This window comes from Meles meles, chromosome X, assembly GCF_922984935.1.
Source record: "Meles meles chromosome X, mMelMel3.1 paternal haplotype, whole genome shotgun sequence".
Taxonomy (NCBI): domain Eukaryota; kingdom Metazoa; phylum Chordata; class Mammalia; order Carnivora; family Mustelidae; genus Meles; species Meles meles.
Window position 1 is genome coordinate 5566374 of NC_060087.1, and position 19366 is coordinate 5585739.

At 49.5% G+C, this 19366-nt stretch overlaps 1 protein-coding gene across 1 annotated transcript in view; it reads right to left on the minus strand.

Annotated features, from left to right (window-relative positions):
• Positions 1–19366, minus strand: part of ANOS1 (anosmin 1) — a 175593-nt gene that overhangs the window by 126537 nt on the left and 29690 nt on the right. Inside the window, exon 2 of the mRNA XM_045994971.1 lies at positions 15310–15357. Within this exon, the coding sequence (XP_045850927.1) occupies positions 15310–15357 (48 nt within the window). The remainder of the gene's footprint in view (positions 1–15309; positions 15358–19366) is intronic.

The following is a 19366-nucleotide window of genomic DNA, read 5'->3' on the forward strand; positions in this document are numbered from 1 at the left end:
ACGGTCAGGCCTGGGACCCACAGACCGGCCCCGGGACCTTGCCGCTCCCTGCCTCTCCCAGCAGCTGCAGAGGAAGCATGCTGCAGTGAAGACACCAGAAGTGCAAGCCTGTCCATGGGACCATCAACCGGAAACGAGCGGCACAGAACTGTATGCACAGCTGCGGACAGAAATACCGCAGAGGTTTGTGTCCGCACAGCGAAGGACTGGCAGGGAGAGCACCGCAGGGACAGAAGGGACACGCAGCCGTCCGAACACGGACTTCCCACGCTGCCTTCCCCATAACAGAGAGCACATGCCGTGGTCCCATTGCTGTGAGACTCTGCTGAGTCCGAAAGAGAGGCTTCTAGTCTGTTCTTCACATGTCTTCATACTGGATTTCTGCAATTCTAAATGCATCACCGACATGACCCGGCCAGCCAGGGAGAACGCGGGGAAGCTGGTGACGTCGGGCTCCCAACCCAGACACAGCCTTTCCAGAGAGCGACAGCGAATGGTACCGCGTTGGGGGCTTCCAGCAGAGCGGCCCACACATGCGCGGACAGGTGACTCTCCCGGCCCGGGGATCGTTTTCTCCTGCCAGAGACTGCACCCGGGCGGGGCAGAAAATGGTGACACAGCAGCCTAGAAAGCCTCCCCCGTGCACACAGTGTCGCAGGCCGTCCGAGTTCACGCCTCCCTATATGTTCTCCATTACCACTTGGAAAACAAAAGTTCCAAGGGGTCTCACTGCCTTTTTGTCTGAAAACGACAAAGAAATGAAGCAGGAAAACAGACCCAGAGTGCTCAGCACAAAAGTGGGGATGGGCTGCAGAGCCGCATCCCGGGGCTTTACAACCCAGCCAGGAAGGGCATTTGCCTCCCCCGCGTCCCGGGTCTTGGAAACGCAGGTCCGTGTTTAAAGAGACGAAGCAATAGGGCTTTCTGGAGATCAGAACACTTTCCGATGCTGGTCTGTGCAGCCCTTCTCGAGCTGGCCACGATCTACAGTTGATTTGCGTGCTTCGTTGAGTTGTTTCTCAAAAGATCCTAGGAAGGGATTATTTCTGCGCCCAAAGAGCCCCAGAGAATAGGGAGGGCCGCTCGCGGCCGTCATGTGAATTCCCCGGACTCGGTACACTGTGCTCATTGAAGCAGATAAAGCAAAGTTAAAGAAGCATTTAGTTCTTCAGAATGCCAGCCTTAATAAGTATCTTTTTGTGGAAGGATTTAGGAGGAGGGGAGGGCTATCCTCAGTGCAGGCATTATGTCCCCGTACAAAAAGGGAAAATGTGCATACAGTTGGATGTAAAAAGCCAAACCTCACAGGCCCCCTCCCCGCCCCAAGGAGAACTTGCTGAACACACAGTCCCAAACACGAAGGCATGAATCTTCACAGTTAATGGCCCCGGAGCCATTGTGTACTTTCTCTTGGGAAAAGCAGCCCATTGATCTGCAACCGCCCCAGTCCAACCTTTCAGCTGTGAGAACCGGGAGCTGCACGGGCATCAAAGCCCTACCTTCATCAGCAAGCAGGGCCCAAGCGGGCCATGTCCCCGGGCGACGCTGGGCGGCCCCCCTGCACTCTCTACAATGCTGCCATCAAGGCACATGAGAAAAGTCTGCGGAAGGCTGAAGTGATCTCTGCTTGCCCCGTGCAAGGCTCGTCCCGGCCCCAGCAGCGTTCAGAGGTTCTTCTTGCTCACAGGCTTCCTTCTCTGCAACTAGACACAGAATTAGTCACTTGCAATGACTTGAAATGCATATTGTTTGGTGAGGCAAGGCCATGGGATCCCATTTTTGTAACCATCAGCTCACGCCTCCCAGTCACGTCTGCCTTGTCCCCGGCCTGTCTCCCGACAGGAAGAGCTGCGTGGTCAGACATGCACGGAACTCTTGCTCTGATGAAGACCACATCCTGATTCCCACGGTCGCTTGAGTGGAGTTTCCACGGCAGGTACGAGAAGGCGAAAGCCCCGTTTATCTACATATGTTTATCTTTGCTTAAAATTTTCAGTGTGGCCTCCCAGAGCCAGGGCAGATGGAGAAGGATCCTCACAGAAATCGACACAAAGCACGACTACTACTCTGACGACTAACGGAAAGGAGCGAGCGAGCGAGAAAGAAAGACATCTTTACAAAGTGCACACTTTAAGTCATTTTCTGCCTCCACACAAACGGAAAATGAACTCACCCACATGGGCCAGCTCTGCTCTGAATGGGGCCCGTTGAGAGGAGGCCTTTCTTTATTGTGTACTTTTAAAGACTATTCTTTGACCTCTGCTATTTGTGACTTAAGATCTGTGAAGACAGGGCCGCAGCCCTTTGGTTCCAAAGGGTGCACACGAACAAAAGGCGTCCACCTTTGGTCCACTTACGTCATTTCCCACCAGAGCAAGTTCCTACGGCTCTCCCTCCGCCTTCGTCATTTCAAACGGCTTTTTCTAGTTTCTTTCGGCCAGTTACAGCCTGACCTAATCGACAAGTGGCAGCCATTCTCCTTTCCAAGTATGATGCCCTCATCGTCACTGCCCTGTAGCAAGTCTGCTGCGAGGAACACAGATGTCTTGTGCCCTCGTCGGGGGTGCCCTTGTGCCTGCGCCTTGTGCCTCGGCTAACCATGACATCGTGGATGAAACGGTCCAGGCTCATCGGGCTCGTCAGGCCCGTCCCAGCTGCGATATGGCAACTTTCTAGTTATTCCTTGTTTCGCGGGTAAGGTAGACCACAGTAGTACATCCCATAGAGTCCAGCCACAATAATTCAATTTCAGGCTGAAAAGGAATTTAAAACAAATGTCCAGCTTAGCCAGCACGTGCACACACGTGTGCACACACACACCCACACCCACACCTCAAATCACCCAAAGAACAACACGCTTTGAGCAATGAATCTTACAAGGGCGTTCTCTGTCCTAAACTGGCTGCAAAATGAATAAATCCAAGTAGTTGCACGTCATTGTTTATAGGGTGGTGGAACTTCTCCCGAATCAAATAGGTCAAAGATAAGATCTTTTGAGAAAGGAAAATTAGTTTGCGGAAATCGGCCTATAGTTTTTCAGGCGAGACAGACGGCAAGAGTGTGTCCTTGTTCACTCAGCTAATAGAAACAGAGCTGGAATTCAAGCTTAGATTCCAAAATAAATCAATTAAATTAAATTACACCTAGATCTCAGGCGCCTGGCTGGCTCCGTCGGTAGAACACGCGACTCTCAGGGTCGTGAGTTCGAGCCCCATGCTGGGCGTAGAGATTACTAACCCATAAATAAAAGAAACAAAATAAAACCTAGATTTATTTTCTTGTAGTGATTGTTCTCTTGAAAACATAAGGAAATCATGTTTCCAAGGCAGACGAGGCCCGACACGAATGAGATTTCTTTTCTTTTCTTTTTTTAGATTTTATTTATTTATTTATTTGACAGACAGAGATCACAAGTAGGCAGAGAGGCGGGCAGAGAGAGAGGAAGGGAAGCAGGCTCCCTGCCGAGCAGAGAGCCCCATGCGGGCTCAATCCCAGGACCCTGAGATGATAAGCTGAGCCAAAAGCAGAGGCTTTAACCCAGTGGGCCACCCAGGCACCCACGAATGAGATTTCTAAGAGGAAGTCCTGTGCACGAATAGGTAAGACAATGAGACCTGATCCTCACGTCAAGGTCAGCCGACCGGATGGAGACCAGATTAGGCACAGAGCTAAGCAACGGTGGGTTCCATCCCGTGAGAGCTCTTGCCCGCCCCTCTACTGTCCGAGACTACTTTGACAAGGACCCTTCTTGGGAGAAGTATGGTGACAAAGGACAATCACGCGTGTGGCGCCCCCAAATCTGCCCCCCGGGCCACGGAAAGCCCACGCCTCTCCTTTCTAAAGCCACCCGTGCCCAGCGCCGGTGCGTTCCGCCAGCGGCCAGATCAGACCGCGGCGTCTTCAGCCGTCGGGGCTCACCCACGCGGCGAGCGCCTCCGGATGGACCCGTCACAGGTCCGGCACGGCTGTCACAGCACAGTCACCGTGCCGTGCCTCCTGGGCGAGATGCTCTTCCCACGTTCGCACACACTGCCTTCGGATGCCGGCTCTCGGGAGCCTTCTTCAACTGGGAACCAAACCGGAGACTTTGCTGGCGTCTTCCTTCTTGGGACGGGAGGAGAAACTAACGGTCAGAGTAGCAAGGGTGCGCATAAAGACTCCCACGGAGGCGGGCTTTTCCCTCCTGCGGGTCTTTGCTTTGGCGAGTCCGGCAGGTGGAAGCATCGTCCACGCCCGTAAAAAGCGGACACGGAGAATTGGAAACACATCGGGCCGCTCCCGTGTCCCGTGTTGGATTTGAATCTAAATGAGAACCTGCTCCCTTGCTCACAGGGTGACTGCGGGTCCAGCAGGAGGTGCGTGTTCTGTCAGGCTAGTTTCCAGGTCCAAAAAGCATGGAATGTTCCGGCTCCCGCGGGCTAATGATCCCCCAGAAGCCCACTAATATGTTTGATAAAAGTTCCCAGCATGAGCACAGGGAACACTTACCATAAGAATGACACGTGTGGAGAAGCGGAGGGAGGCTCCAGCTTGGGCCCCTTCCGTGCTGGAAGCGGCAATTAGATGGGGGAGTGCGCACCCCGGGGAGCTCGGATCTCATCATTGCTTTGGCCATTAATGCCTCAACCTACCTGTGGGACGGCTGCAGGGACGCTGCCTTTCTCACGCAGCTCAGCTCTGCTGCTCACGGCTTCAGAGATGAAGTTTTGCCGCCAGATGCTTCGTGAGCCCACTTCTGAGTTATTTCTGCTTTTGTCTGCTTCAGATTCTCTCCTTTTTCTCTTTTCTCCCCAGCTCGGCCTGTACGTCACAGAGGACATCCTTGTGCACGTTCCCGCACAAGACCGGAGTCCTTGAGAACGATGCTGTGCAAGGAGCCCTCACCCAGCTTGCTGGTCGCTAGACTCACACTGGAAGTTCAAGGACCCAGGTCTCCCTTAAACCCTTCTCATATGCATCCCATCGAAAGTTTAATCGCACCACTGGTTAAAGGAACAGAGGAGCCTCTCTTCTCAGAGCGTGAGATGCCATTTATTTTCCCCAGAAATGAGGTCATGATTTTCACTTACGGAAACAGCATGGGGACCACAATAAAGGGAATGAATCATTCCACTTGGGACGTTTTCCAGAAGAAGCTGCCTCTCCTAGGGGTACAAACCTGTACTTCTTTGACAATCACTGTCCGTGGTGGCTTCGCCGGTGAAAAGTGGGTAATTCCCAAGAGACAGCCGTAGGTTACGTAGGAGATATTCAAAATACATCAACTTGTCCTTGCAGCTGATTGCATAAAGTCAGGGAAAACGACAGAATATCAGTAAGTATTATCATAGGATTTAAATGTTTTAAACCATGTAAAACATCTGAAATTTTTCATCCACTGCTCGTTAGGGGTGCAAAGAAGTAAAGGACGTTCTTGGATATTCGGACACAGTGCATTTCCATGGGGGCGCAGGTTTTTCATTTTCCTCCTTAAGATACGTTTTCCTTGGGGTCTGTGGATTCACCAAGCATCTAACACAGAACAAAACCTTCCACGGCCGCATTCTGCGGTGTTTCAGAGGTTTGACCCTTCTCCAATAAATTTCACAGATGTCAAATGAAGCCGTCCAGATGTTCGGATGTTCGTACAAGCAAAACCAATATTCCTCACCTCTAAATTTGGCTCTGAATAAAGCTGGAACATGACTAAGACTCTGGAGTTGGAGCCCTTAGAAGAACGGAACTCCCACTGAGATCAAAGCAGCATGCCAAGGCACGGAGCCTGGCCCTAAATTACCCCTTTTCAACACACAGCCTCAGCACCGCATGGGAAACAAGTCAAGGGAGTGAGTTACAACACCCGTAAGGAGAAGGAGAAGCAACCCGCTTCCCACAGATGGGCGGCTTGTCGCCGAGAGCAAGGTGCCCAGGTACAAGGTCACAGAGCATAAATACAAAAGGATAAATTTTTTATAAAGCGAATGCATGACTCTCGTGCAAACATAACATGACCGTGTGTCCACGATTAGATTCCACCATGAAACACTGCCAGGACCAAGAATAGGTTACATTTGGTTCAAAGGAGAAATCCAAAAAAATATAAATATATATTCCCACACAGCAAGACATTCCCATATAGCAAGACCGGCTGGACCAGATTTACAGATAGATGCCAAATGGCCTATTCACGGGGCCAGCATCAATGGCATTCCTCTGGCCACGGCCCATTTGCATTTGCATGGACAAGACTCATCTGCATTATTACCAGCTTCCTACCCTTTGCAGACTAAGAAAACAGCTGAAAGACAATGGACAAAGGAGATAACCTGGGAAGGTCTGACAGAGCACATCCATGCCGAAGTTGGTTCTGTTTTGCTCAATCTGAAGTGCTTCACCATTTTTGCCAGCTCTAATCATCCCATTTCAACACTGAATTTTCAAAAGCTGTGATTTCTTCGACGTTGTCTTACTATTGCTTATCATGCGTTCATTCAACATTCCTCACACACCAACCAACAATGATCCATAAGTGATGTGAGAAACTGTCCATTTTTGTTTGAGTTTGAATACGTCAAGATATGTCTTTGTGTGGGGAGAAGAAAGCATTTCATTGTTTTGTGTAAGTGTGGCTTTGCGTACGTGAATGCAGCGGCAAAGTACAGACGGGCGAGTTATCGCAAATGCCCAAATCCAGCCCGGCACCTGTTTTCTGTACAGCTGGTGGGCTAAGAATTGTTTTTGCATTCGTAAATGCTAACTCGGGGGAAAAAAATGAAATTTCATGACATGTGGCAATGACATGAAATTCAAATTTCCGTGCCCATAAATAAAGTTTCATTGGAGCACAGCCACACCCATCCGTTGATGTATTATCGGTCACTGATTTCGTGCTACAGTGGCAGAGTGGATGGATGGTTGCCAGAGCAATCTTACAATCAGCAAAAGATGAAAACATTTACCATCTGGCCCGAGTGCGGACCCCTGGCATAAGGTATGAGACAGTAACTACAACGTGTGTCGAGAATGAGCTTCCCTACGCCGCAAGCCCACCTGCTCCATTCCGACACCATCCACCCGCAGATGGCCCCGGATCCCACAGTGGACGGCTCCGTCCTGGAAGGCTGTGTTCCTCCTCCCCGCTCAGCCCGTCGTCTGTGCTTCTGATCACCGGCTGTAACTCGGAGATTCCCACCACCCCCTCCTTGAGTTCAAGGAATTTCCTAGAGTGGCTCACGGAACTCAGAGAAACACGGTACTTCCTGGATCACCAGGTAGTTATAAGGGATGTAAGTCGGGAACAGCCCGGCAGAGGAGACGTGCAGGGAATGTGGGACTTCCGTGTCCTCTCCAGGGGCACCGCTCCCCCAGCACCCCGACGTGTCGACCAACCTGGAAGCCTTCCTAAACCCTCCTTCTGAGTTTCTGCAGGGGCTTCATTACCTAGGCATGATGGGTGAAATCTCTGGCCCTGGAAGACTGAACTCCCGCCCTTCTCCCCTCCCTGGAGGTCCCAGGTGGAACGGGGAGTCCCAACACTCTAACTGTGTGGTTGGCGGCACTGAGAACCACGCTCCGTTCTCGGATGCTTTCCAAATGTCACCTCAGTCATGGAACAAAGGACATCTTACTGTTCTCTCCACTTAGGGAATTTCAAGGGTTTTAGGAGCTCTGTGCCAGAAATGGGGACGAAAACCAAATATGCATGTATTACAAATCACAGTATCATAGTACAGTGCTTAAAACAATGTCTCACTGAGGGACGCCTGGGTGGCTTGGTCGGTGACCCGTCTGCCTTTGGCTCAGGGCATGATCCCAGGGTCCTGGGATGGAGCCTCACATAGAGCTCCCTGCTCAGCAGACAGCCTGCTTCACCCTCTGCTTCTCCCCGGGCTTGTGCTCTCTAGCTCTGTCTCTGTCGAATAAATAAAAATCTTTCAAAAAAAAAAAAAAAAAATAGGAAGGTCACATTTTTTAAAAAAGAAGCTATTAAGAAAAAAATGTATTCTCAGAATGTCCAGGTGGCTCAATTGGTGAAGCCTCTGCCTTCGGCTCAGGTCATAATCTCAGGATCCTGGGATTGAGCCCCGCACTGGGCTCCCCGCTGAGCAGAGAGCCTGCCTCTCCCTCTCCTGCTGTACCACTCCCACTCATATTGGCGTTCTTGCTCTCTCAAATAAATAAATAAAATCTTTAAAATGAAAGAAAAAGAGATATTCTCGACATCACAGAATGGTTCATAAAAATGATCTGGACTTCTCCAGTGAGACAAAACACCAGAGTATCTTACTTCCATTTCAAGTCTCCCAGCAAATGCTCCAAAATTATCCCTAAACTGGTCTTCAGAGAAATTACACCAAATGGAATGTACGTTCTGAGAATAAGGCCCTCCACTGGGGTGGCAGCTGCCTTTGTCAAGATATATCTCTGCTTTGAGATCAGATTCCTAAGGGCACTATGAAAGAATTCCTAAAGTCCTCCTAGCTTTGGAATTCTTCTGTCTTTCCTACAACAATCATCCCAGTGGGCATCCCTCACCTTCCCATTCCCCACCACCCAGCTAACTCCTACCACAGTCCTAACACCCAGAAGTCAAGTCCTAATACTCCAACACTCCAACAGTTCTGTCCTTTGTCGCCAAATATTTGCACCCAGGTGAGTCCTGAGTCATGGGCTATGAAAGACTCCCGAGAAGAGGGCAGAAACCCACTCACTTGCATAAGAACTAAGTAATGGATGAGTTCAGAGGAAACTCTGAGTGGCAGAAAGGAGGGAGAGCTGGCATTGGGGAAGAATGAAACGGAACCAGCAGAGAGCAAAGGACAGACCGATCCTAAAAAGACACAAATACGCCAGCTGGTGAGATAAGGAGAAGGTGCCCTATGGGCCCGTCAGCACCATCCTGGGGACTCTTAAGAGATCCTATGCCAATTTTTTAAAAGGAATGAAGATTGTTAAAAAGGGGACTTGCTCAGCAAGCCAGACCAGGTACAAAATAAGAGCAAAGACCAAACAGGCTATTGTATTACTTAATCGCAAGGGCCCAGGACACAGGAGGACACGGTCAATGAGCATTTGTTGAAACTGAAATAACCGAATTCTCTTAGCACAAGTAAATGAAATATATTTCAAGAAAATGTTAAAATAAACACATAAATGAGGGGCCTGAATGGCCATCCCATTGTGGTATATGGGGGGAAAAATCAGGAAATTATATTTGGTATAGAAAAATGTGGTATTTAAGAGACAGATTAATTAAAAGAAGTTCTTAAAACAATTAAATTCTCAAAACTGAACTTTTTATCTGGATATTTTATTAGGTTTTTATAGCACCGCAGTAACATTTCATCCCCAAAAGTACTTAGGATTGCTTGGGTGAAAACATTAAGATAAAAATTCATGACCAAAAAAAAAAAAAAAAAAAAAAATGATTACAAAGACTATTTAGATAGAATACAAAAATGCCTCTTTCTTTTATGCCAAAGGCATATGTTTACAGTCTTAATTAGAAACAGATGGTCTTCTTTTTTTTTTTTAGATTTTATTTAAATTCAAGTGAGCTAACACATAGCATATTATTAGTTGCTGGGGTAGAATTCAGTGATTCGTCAGTTGCATGTAACACTCAGTGCCCATCACAGCACAGGCCCCCTTCATGCCCATCCCCCACTTACCCCGTCCCCCACCCCCTTCCCTCCAGCACCCTCAGTTTGTTCCCTAATATGAAGAGTCCCGTATGGTTTGCCTCCCAGATGATCGTACGATTTAGTTATTACGAAAAGTGAAGTTCTAAAAGTCATCCTAAAAGATAACCATTTGGGGGTAATTTGGCTATACTTAGAAAGTCCGCCCCAAATCATCCTGGACTGACTCTGAGTTCAGATGGGAATTCTGCAGTTTATGTTGGAGTGCAAGGCAGCAAACCACGTTCCCCTGAGCCCTGAGTTCATCTCAAAGACAGCAATGAGCCTCATGGAGGAATTTCTAAGGCACCCATTGCTCCAGGTACTTGCTGTGATCCCTGAATGAAGCGGAACCAGGAGAGGCGGTCACCTTGAGAGAGCTCCTTGCTACCCCCGCACTGGACAACGGAGATGGAAAAGCAAGGAGAAGATGTGATTCCCTCCCTAGAGTTGGGCCACAGTGTTTCCAGGAAGTTGTACATTTCACAGCAGCCCTAAGATGGTTCGGGAAGAACCCAGAGCACCAGGAAATTAACCGCTACACTGAGCAGATCTTTCAGAATATTCTCGTGGTTCTCTCTTTCAAATGTGTAGGGTGTCTAATGGGAAAACCACAAGCTTCCGATTCCGTCAGAACTCATACAAATTCCGTCTCTGCCAAGTCCTAGCACTTAGTAGCCAAGTGACATCGCACAAAGGTCATGAAACCCTCCCAAGCGTCTGTGAAACAGAGATGGTCACGCCAATTAGAAAGTCAAGATTAGGTTCATCTTTATACAACAACAAAAACAAAGCTGTTGGTTTTTTTTAAAAGCTACTTTACCTAACATAGAAAGTTATCTGTCTTCCGTGTGCACATAATTTGAGAGGTCCAAGACTTGAAATGGGGGCTCCATGCAATGAACACCTTCTATCTTTCTGGTTATTCTCACACTTGCCTCCGTCGTTAAGGCTAAGTCTTCGAGCGAGACAGCTGCTGGAGCCCCTGACGTTTGTCTGCATCCTAAACAGCAGAGGACAGAAAAGAGGAAGAAAGAGCCAACAAGGATGTTTTCTAGCTAAATCAGTAGCCTTTTTACAGAGGCATCTCCGAAGTCCTTCACAATTATTCCAACTGCACTCAGTGGGCTAGCAATAAGTTACATGGCCATATTTAACAGCAAAGAAGATTTGGGAAATGTGGATGCCTAATTCTAGATGGTGAGGAGGCAGGTTTTAGTTTGAGCAGAAACTGGGTGAGAAGGCAGAGCCATCCACCAGACATTAGAGAGTATATGGGGAGAATGAGAATTCCTACAGGTACCAAGCCCCTGGATGGCGCTCCATGCATACCACGTGCCCAGTAAATGACACACTTACTTTTCTATCACATCAGAAAGTACAAGTGGAGAGACTAGAGCTGCGTTCTTCATTTCTTTTGTAGCCGCCAAAATGCACGGACCAGGGTTCTGCACCTCGGCACTATGGACATGTAGACCAGGTAACTGTTGCTGTGCAGAGCCGTCCTGGGCACTGCGGGTTGCCGTCAGCATCCCCGACCTCCAGCCACCTGCTGCCTGTGGCCTTCCACCACCACCTGAGACAACCAAAACTGTCCCAAGCCATTGTACATGTGCTCTTGGGAGCAAAATCACCCCCGGTTGAGAACCACCGCGTAAACCTACACAGGACAATCAGTCACTACTCCACACAACCTATAAGGCGAATGGTGCGGAAGACCCTTGAGTTGGCAGTGCTGACTTCGTGACAGAGAACTGAGTAGAGGACAAAGGTGTAGATTCTCTGAATAATGAATCATCTTGCTAAGTTACATGGAAACAAAATGGACTGTATTGTTACTTTCTCGTAAAGGTAATGCACTAAAGATGCACTTTGGGGAGGAAGAAATGTAATACAGTCTTATTCATTCATTCCTTCCTCAGAAATATCTGTTGAGCAGCTGGTAGGTGTCCCCCAGCATCATATGCTAGGACAGTGGGGAACAGCACAGTCAGCAAAGAAGGCAGAGTCGGCTTCTGCCAAGAGTTTACTTTCTGGTCCAGGAGACAGAGTGAGAGATACAACAAGACCTCTATAATGGCACGTCAGGGTGCCAATGAACCGTGGGATGATGGGCAGGGGGTGGTCGAGGAAAGCGAGGCTGAGAAGGTGCCCGTGTCACTGGGATGGGAATGAGGGCAGGGGGGAGAGACACCCAGTTCTGGGTGGAGAGAAGAGCAGCCTCCAAGGGCCAAAGTAGGAGGAGATCAAGTAGAAGAGAGAAAGAGGGGAGACACGGGGCCAGCGTTTGGGTCTGAGCAAGATGGAGAGAGAGCAACAGATGTAAGGCGGGCAGCACAATTCAGCTTTTATGTCTAGATGGTCATTCCAGGAGCCCTGTGCGGACTGCACGGTTTGGGGCAAAAGCCGCAGCTGGGAGACTCCACATGATGCTCGTGGACGGCCCAGGCAGATGATGGCCTGCGGGACAAGGGGCAGGGTCGGCGGTGCAGGAGGCCGGGAGGCAGGATCATGTTTGTCGATGGCAGCCACAAACTCACAAACGATGAGCGTGCGTGGCTTGTACCAACCATTGCACGATCCTTATCTTTCAAAACACATTCAGAAAGTTACATCATTATTACTCTCAGGTTTTATCTGTTACTCGGCTGTCGCAGTATTATTACTCTCAGGTTTTATCTGTTACTCGGCTGTCGCAGTATTATTACTCTCAGGTTTTATCTGTTACTCGGCTGTCGCAGTATTATTCACAACAGGTTTTCCAGTTGTTGATCTCTGGGCAGCACGACGGAGAAGGCCGCAGTCCGCACTCGGGCACCCTCCACCCTCTGCCGGTTGACTCCAGGACTGTTATCGACTAGGCATGTGCCCGAGTGTCCCCACCTGTGAAACGGAGTCCCTACCGCTCACGCTTCCCCTCATCACCCTAAAGATGAAGAGCAAAGAGACTACGGGTTCCACAGATCTGAAAAGAAATGCAAACTGTAATTAGCTGCAAACATAGCCGGTAGTGGTAATATCCAAAGGAGATAACTTGGATTAGCGCGTAAGATTCGTTCCCAAAGATTCAGACTAAAGCCAACCCTTCAACTGACATCTGCTTTGTACTGTATTCCAAAGTTTCTGGTGGGGTTAGCTGTAACTTATTAATGCGTTCCTTGCTTTTAGGCAAAAGGAATTGATTTCTTTTCTTGTGAAACACAGTCTCTCGTGTCAGCCTGGATCATTCACGAGAAGAGACAGTTTAACAACCCACCGTTCTGACAGGCGGTGGGGGGAGGGGGTCTTTAATTAGGATACTTAAAAACACAGTTCACAAGAGACTTTTCCATTTGAACTTCTTTTAAAGGGATAAAAAAAGAATTAATTTCTTAATGGAGTAAGGAGAAAGGGTGTTGCTTAATGAGAGATAATAATGGTAATTCATGTAATATTTGACTGATATAAAACGGGGCAGAAACGCTACTCATGGAATCTCATCAGCCTCATGTCATTTTCTCTGTGTGTGTACATACACCTTCCTGCGATGATGACATAAACGAGTTACCCAACACGCCAGTGGAAGAACAATGTGAAAGAGCCTAGGAAAGGTCTCACCAGAGCAAAGGTTGAAGTTATGACATAAAAAGAGTGAAAGTACCATAAACGAGGCATTTCATTTCTGCCCAAGACTGAGCAAGTCAGAGCTAAGCAAAGCTTACTTCCGTCACACCATTCCACATTTCACTATGAATTCTATTTTCAATAAAGTCCGTGTGTATTAGACGTCCCCATGTGTGCACGGACGTTGGAATGGATCACGGCAGTGAAGTTCCTGGTGTGGGGATATCAGCCCACGGTCACTGACTGGGAGAGAACGGGTTTGGAAGACCCTTCAAAATAATAATGTTCTTCAGAAACACACAACTTTAGTGCTATGTGCCCAGATAACATTTTAGTTATAAAATAAAGGACTGTTGGAATTTTAAGTCTAATAGTAATGTGGCTGAAATAAAGCTCCTCAAACACTATTGGGATCCCAGAGTTGCCAATATCTTCAGCCAGCGGTAAACTGTATTCATACGTACATACTACAAATATATACCTGTTATATACGTATTTTTTTTCAAAATTGCTGTGTTTGGGGACTGAGGTCAAACGTACGCTATTCCCTGCACGAACGAATACAATGACAACTTTAGAAAGCGTGCGCACAGCGAGGGTTACTCAGAAATGGAAAGGAGGCTTTTTCAAGAGTCAAATTATTTAACCAGCAATTCTAAAAGTTCCGCACCCCATTCCAACTTGTGTGGGGATGGGCGGGTGCGGCTTCTACAAACGCCCACCAGCCCTCGGGCATCAGCTGAGCGTCCTACATGTTAGCTCACTTCTGACACTACGTACCTGGTGACAGTGTCCGTCTCAGGGGTGAAGGGCGCGGTCGCACAGGCTGCTCCCCACGCCCCTGCCTCACACCCACCTCCGTGCCCATGACAGATCCCAGAGGTCACCTGTGCCTCTGCCTGACCTGCTGCACACGGCAGGGTCCCACTGACCCCCTCGCTGGCTTCCACTCATTTGCTAGGGCAGCTCAGCAGCACACGTGAGCAACACTTTATGAGCCGCTCGCGTTCGACGGGTTTATTCTGAGAGGATATTAGCTCAGGAGAAGACAGGCGGGAGAGACGCACAGGGCCAGGCACGGGGAAGTGGTGGGAGCTTCCAAGGACACCACCTGTCCCCAGGTCTGCGTCTGCGCATGTATCACACGTGGGAGCTCTCCAAACCCCTCCTTTTTGTTCTGCTTTAAATGGAGGCTTCGTTATCTAGGCACGACTGATCAAATCATTGGGTGTTGGTGATTGAATCCACCTCCCGCTCTCTCTCCTGTGCTGGGAATCAGGGAGCGGACCTGAAAGTTCCAACCCTTGACTCGGGGTTGGTTTGCCTAGCAAGAGCCCCCTTCCTTAGCCGTGTTCCAAAAGTCACCTCGTTCACTAAACCCCTTGGCGGTGGAGAGGGGCTTGTTATGAATAACGAGACCCTCGTTTACCTCTGGGGCTCCAGAGGGATTTTAGAAACCGAGGACAAGAGACCAAGTAGCCCAGAAGATGGTCCCCGTGTTCTTACTGCTCAGAAAGTCCCAAGGGTTTGGGGAGCTGTGAGCCGAGACGGTGGAGGAAGATCAAATACACGAAGAAGATATTCCGGTCATCGGACTGACCCACCGTACATGTCCCACAAACCACAGTAGCGCAAATTCCTGCCAACGAAACTACAGACAAAATAGCTTAAGTGTATGTAGAATGCAGTGAATCTTCTGGGGCAACCAGAAGACGTTTTCCCCTTAAAATGTTTTTGGATTAAAAAAAAAATTACAGGGAGAGAAATGAGGAAATGTATAGAAAAACTGGTATGTGTGTCTTGATTGCCGCGGTGGCTAACTGAACCTACAAGTCATGAACTGGCATATGGTGACACACGTACATTGCATCGATGTCAGCGTTCCGCTTTCGACATTGTCCTACAAATATGCGACGTGCAACTTTCGGTGGAAACTGCATAGGGAATATGGGTAATTTCTCTGCAGTCTCTGCAACCTCCTGCGACTCTAGAATTATCTCCAAATTAAAGGCTTTTAGAAATATTGACGCAGTTGTAGGGAACATACCTTAGAACATTGCTTGTGATTCCGGCACCAAACCAGGGAACCATTGTTCTGCAAAAAGAGAAAGAAATATTGGCTCATTAAATAATTTTCTAACTGATAACTGGACACTGTGAGTATCATTTTTCAATATCATCCTTAACAGAAGAGCAATTTCGCCACCCCGATGTTCTCTCTTCCCCAAACAGAAAACGTGTTTCTAACGTAAGTTCCAGTTTCATCCCTGACCTCATGATAGAAACACAGATGTACAAAGTAAGAAAGATTTTAAGTTGCCTGAGACGAAAAGGGTCCGAGCCACCTCTCCTGCCGTGCTGAGCCATGAAATGCAGACCAGTGGGAAAATGAACACTAGGCATCTCTCCAGTAGTAAGCAGTTTTGGTAAATTTAGAAGTCAGGGGTTTTCATCTCAACCCATTCACAGTCATAGAGTTGGAGCCTGGGAGTCTGCTGTTACTGAAAAGTCACCGGGTGGATGTGTGAGTGTGGACAAGGGACTTGCTACCCTTGTACCTGGAGTTTATCCGTCTGTTAAAGGGAACACTATCTCATGCATGATGTTGCCGGCATAAGGAAATAGAACACCTACACCACGCAGCATGGCTTGATAACTCACTCAGCGTGGAAGAAATATCAGAACTATGGTTTACTGTATCTCCCATCCACATTTCTGCGGGGAAACCTCTCATTCCCCCATGACCAACGTCTTGGTCGTGATTTCTCCTGTGGCTAGGATACGTTATGTCCGAATGTGTGAGGTTGCAGTGGTTGGTAGAGAGAGTAAGAGCAGTCAACCCATAGTTTAGATGCTGTGGTTCCTCGTTCCTTGACGTTCAGGGTTGGGTAGGACACGTACGGGCCTATTCCTCTGAATCTCTAAACTTTGCATTTGGAGAACATCATCTTCTGCCCAGACAACAGTTCCCCATTTGTTCCCCATTCACAGAAGAGAAAACTGACCCAATATATCTTTTAAAAAATATGTTTACAGCAAGTTCATGGAGATACAATTCATACACGCGAAGTGTACGTCACTCGAAGCGTACACACCAACGGTTTGTAGTCAGAAGTCCGTTCTGAAGACCGAGAGGTGCCCTCACAAGACTGTCGCCCCCATCTCATCGTCGAACTCTGTCACCAAACCCAGAATGAAACTTGGACCCACCAGCAGTCACGCTCCCAACTCCCTCCCTCGAGCCCCTGGCAACCACTGACCTACTCTCCTTCTCTGTAGAGTTGACCAATTCTGGAAATTTCATGCAAATGGAACAGTAGACAGGTGGCCTTTTGTGTCTACATTCGGCCACGCGGCACCATGGCTCTCGGCCGGCTAAACGGTAGAGGATTTCGCTCTGCCACTACGGCTGCAAAAACCAACACTCCTACCGATTTGTCCGATTGCGTTGTATGGAAAGATCCCATTTTTCTCTTCTGCTCCCAAGAATCTACCTAAACATACCGCACTTCCAATAACACGCCGTCCTAATACAGGATTCCCACTGGATCAGCCTCAACCACACCGAGTCAGAACGTTTCCCCCGCTCGACTGAGATGGCCAGGCTGAAGCGCCACAGCCCCATGTCAAAGCTGTAACCGTGAGATCTACCATAAGGCCGTAACTCTCCTTTGCAGCCCCGCAGCCCCGGAATCGTAAGGCAGACCCACGATGTCAGCTAATCTGGTATCACCTACCCGATGCCCTGCCGACCTCTGCACGGCCTCAGTGCGCCCACATCTCTCGCTGCTTCTCAAGGTTCCCTGGCCGGACTAGCCGGACCGGAGCTGGGCAAGGACAGGAACAGTCGGGGAGGAGGAAAAGTGTGATTTCTGGCAGGGTCCGCATTGGGAGAATAATGAGCCCGGGTAGAGGACAAGGCAAGACAAAAGGTGGCCGTGTTAATTCCCGGGAAGGAAGGGTTCGTAGAAACGACGCGGGAAAGCACGCACCGCGCGTAGACGGACACTCGTCAGAGGAGCCCCGGGTGCGGAGACACACTTGGAGTTCACAGGGCGATCAGGCAGGCTGCAGCGTGGTCGCCCAGACGAAGGGTGACCACGGCAAAAGGCCGAGGTCAGACTCGAGAGGCGCACCACGGAAAAGCGGAGAGCGGCCTCCGAGGCGCCTTCGGTGAGCCTCCTACGAGAAGCCAGCCTCGCCGTCCTGCCGGGGACGGCCCTTCCTCCCAGCGCTGTGTGGGGCGGGTTCCTGCGGGGACTTCCCAGGACCACACTCATCGGGGCACCCCGGACCCCAGCCCGAGCACCCCATGCTCAGCGCCCAGTGACAGACAGCGGTGGGGTCCCTTCGCAAGGGACTCTGGGCTGAAATGAGTGAGCCTGGATGTTGGAGTCAGGGTCAAGCGTCTGAACCAACACAACCTCTTTATCGGGGTCACGGTCTGAGGACCGTGGTCAGAAGGTCCTGCTCCTTGTGCAGGGAACCTAGACATGGCCCAGCTTCTGCCCTGTTCCCTCCCCATCCTCCCTGCCCTGGACAGATGGACAGTCCTCCCCACCCTGGACAGATGGACAAGGCCTCTGGAGGACGTCACGGTGCCCTAATGGCCTCTGTCCTTGCTGCGCTGCTCTGGAGACATGCACCCCCCAGTCTGTGGGCTTGGGATAGACGTCTTTTACTCAAGTCAGCTCCGCCACGGGAGTGCCTTTCCCCTCTGTCCTGGAATGCCTCCCAGGACAGCGGCCCAGCTCCCGGCTCTCACAGAGGTGGCGTCCGTCGCTGCCCGCGGGAGGCACCCGAGGGCTGCCGAGTGGACACGGCAGTTGCTGCTGGACCAGAGCGAGGGCCGATAAAGTATTATGAATGGAAGGTGGGGGTACGCCTTTGCCGGGATTATTATCCGTCGGGATTATGGTTGCATTATTGCCCACATCTTCATAGCAGGCCTGTGCTTGGTGCTCCCCATATTCAGCCCGCACGCACACCCCACACCATGACATCACTTCATCGACCCGTTTCACAGCTGAGAAACGGGGACTCCCAGAAGCCAAGTGAAACAGCCAGAGTCATGAAGCAAATGGCTAGGCATAGTGTGAATGCCTCCCTGAGTAAGGGTTGCAAGAAACAAGGGGTGAACCCGATGGTGGGCTTTGCAGGAATCTGCCGAGTTAGAATCTTGGGAGGGGCCAAGGTTGCTTATATGGTCCGGAGTGTCATGGGTTCAGGAAGCAGCAGATCAGACTGATGGGCTGGAACAGAGACCAGGAGAGGAGGCTGCAGGCACAGACAGAGCAGATGAGAGTCGATTTGGACTGATTGCTAGAAATAAAATGTGTTATGTACATCTCAGAGGATAAAAAAAAAAAAGAAAGAAAGGCTAGGAAGAGTCTGGCACACCTTGATTTAGCTCCCTCTTGCTTCCTTTGACTGTAGGTAAAACGGCCAAAGCTGGACAAGAAAACACCAAGGATGGAGCACGGAGGGCCTTCAGCGCCCCAGCAAAGGCACGGTCTACTGCCCTGCCATGCGCAAACCCAGTGCTCCAAAGACCATCAAACCAACAGCTGTAGCCTCTCGGCCAAGCTGCGTGCATTTGGAGGGGGCGGAATTAACATCAGGGCTTTTTCTCGACCAGAACATTTTCGTTCTAAGCAGAATGTCCCACTAAGCATGAAATGAGAAGCTGTCATTATAGAGAAATACTGGGGGCCACAGCAAGCGAGCGAGGAAGATTATTACGGTGGTAATCGGGTTTTCTGTTGTTGTTCTTACCGACGACAGTACGTCCCAGAATGCTCGGGAGGATTAAACGCATAATCCTCGTAAAGTATTTAGCAAAATGTCTGCAACAGAGCTAGATGTCAGAAAAAAACATCCATTACGACCGACATTACTTTGTTTGCCGTTATGACTGTTTTCAGGAGGGGGGTGACCCTGTACTCAAACCCCCTGGTTCATATGTATAATGGAGCCCAATCTTCTTAGTGAGGCTCAGGAGAGGGAGCCCACGTTTTTCTCCTGGATGGTAACCGCGTTGCCACGTTTGCCAATATGAACGGGCAAAGGTATTATTTTCGGTTTCATTTCCTTCAGGCACGTGT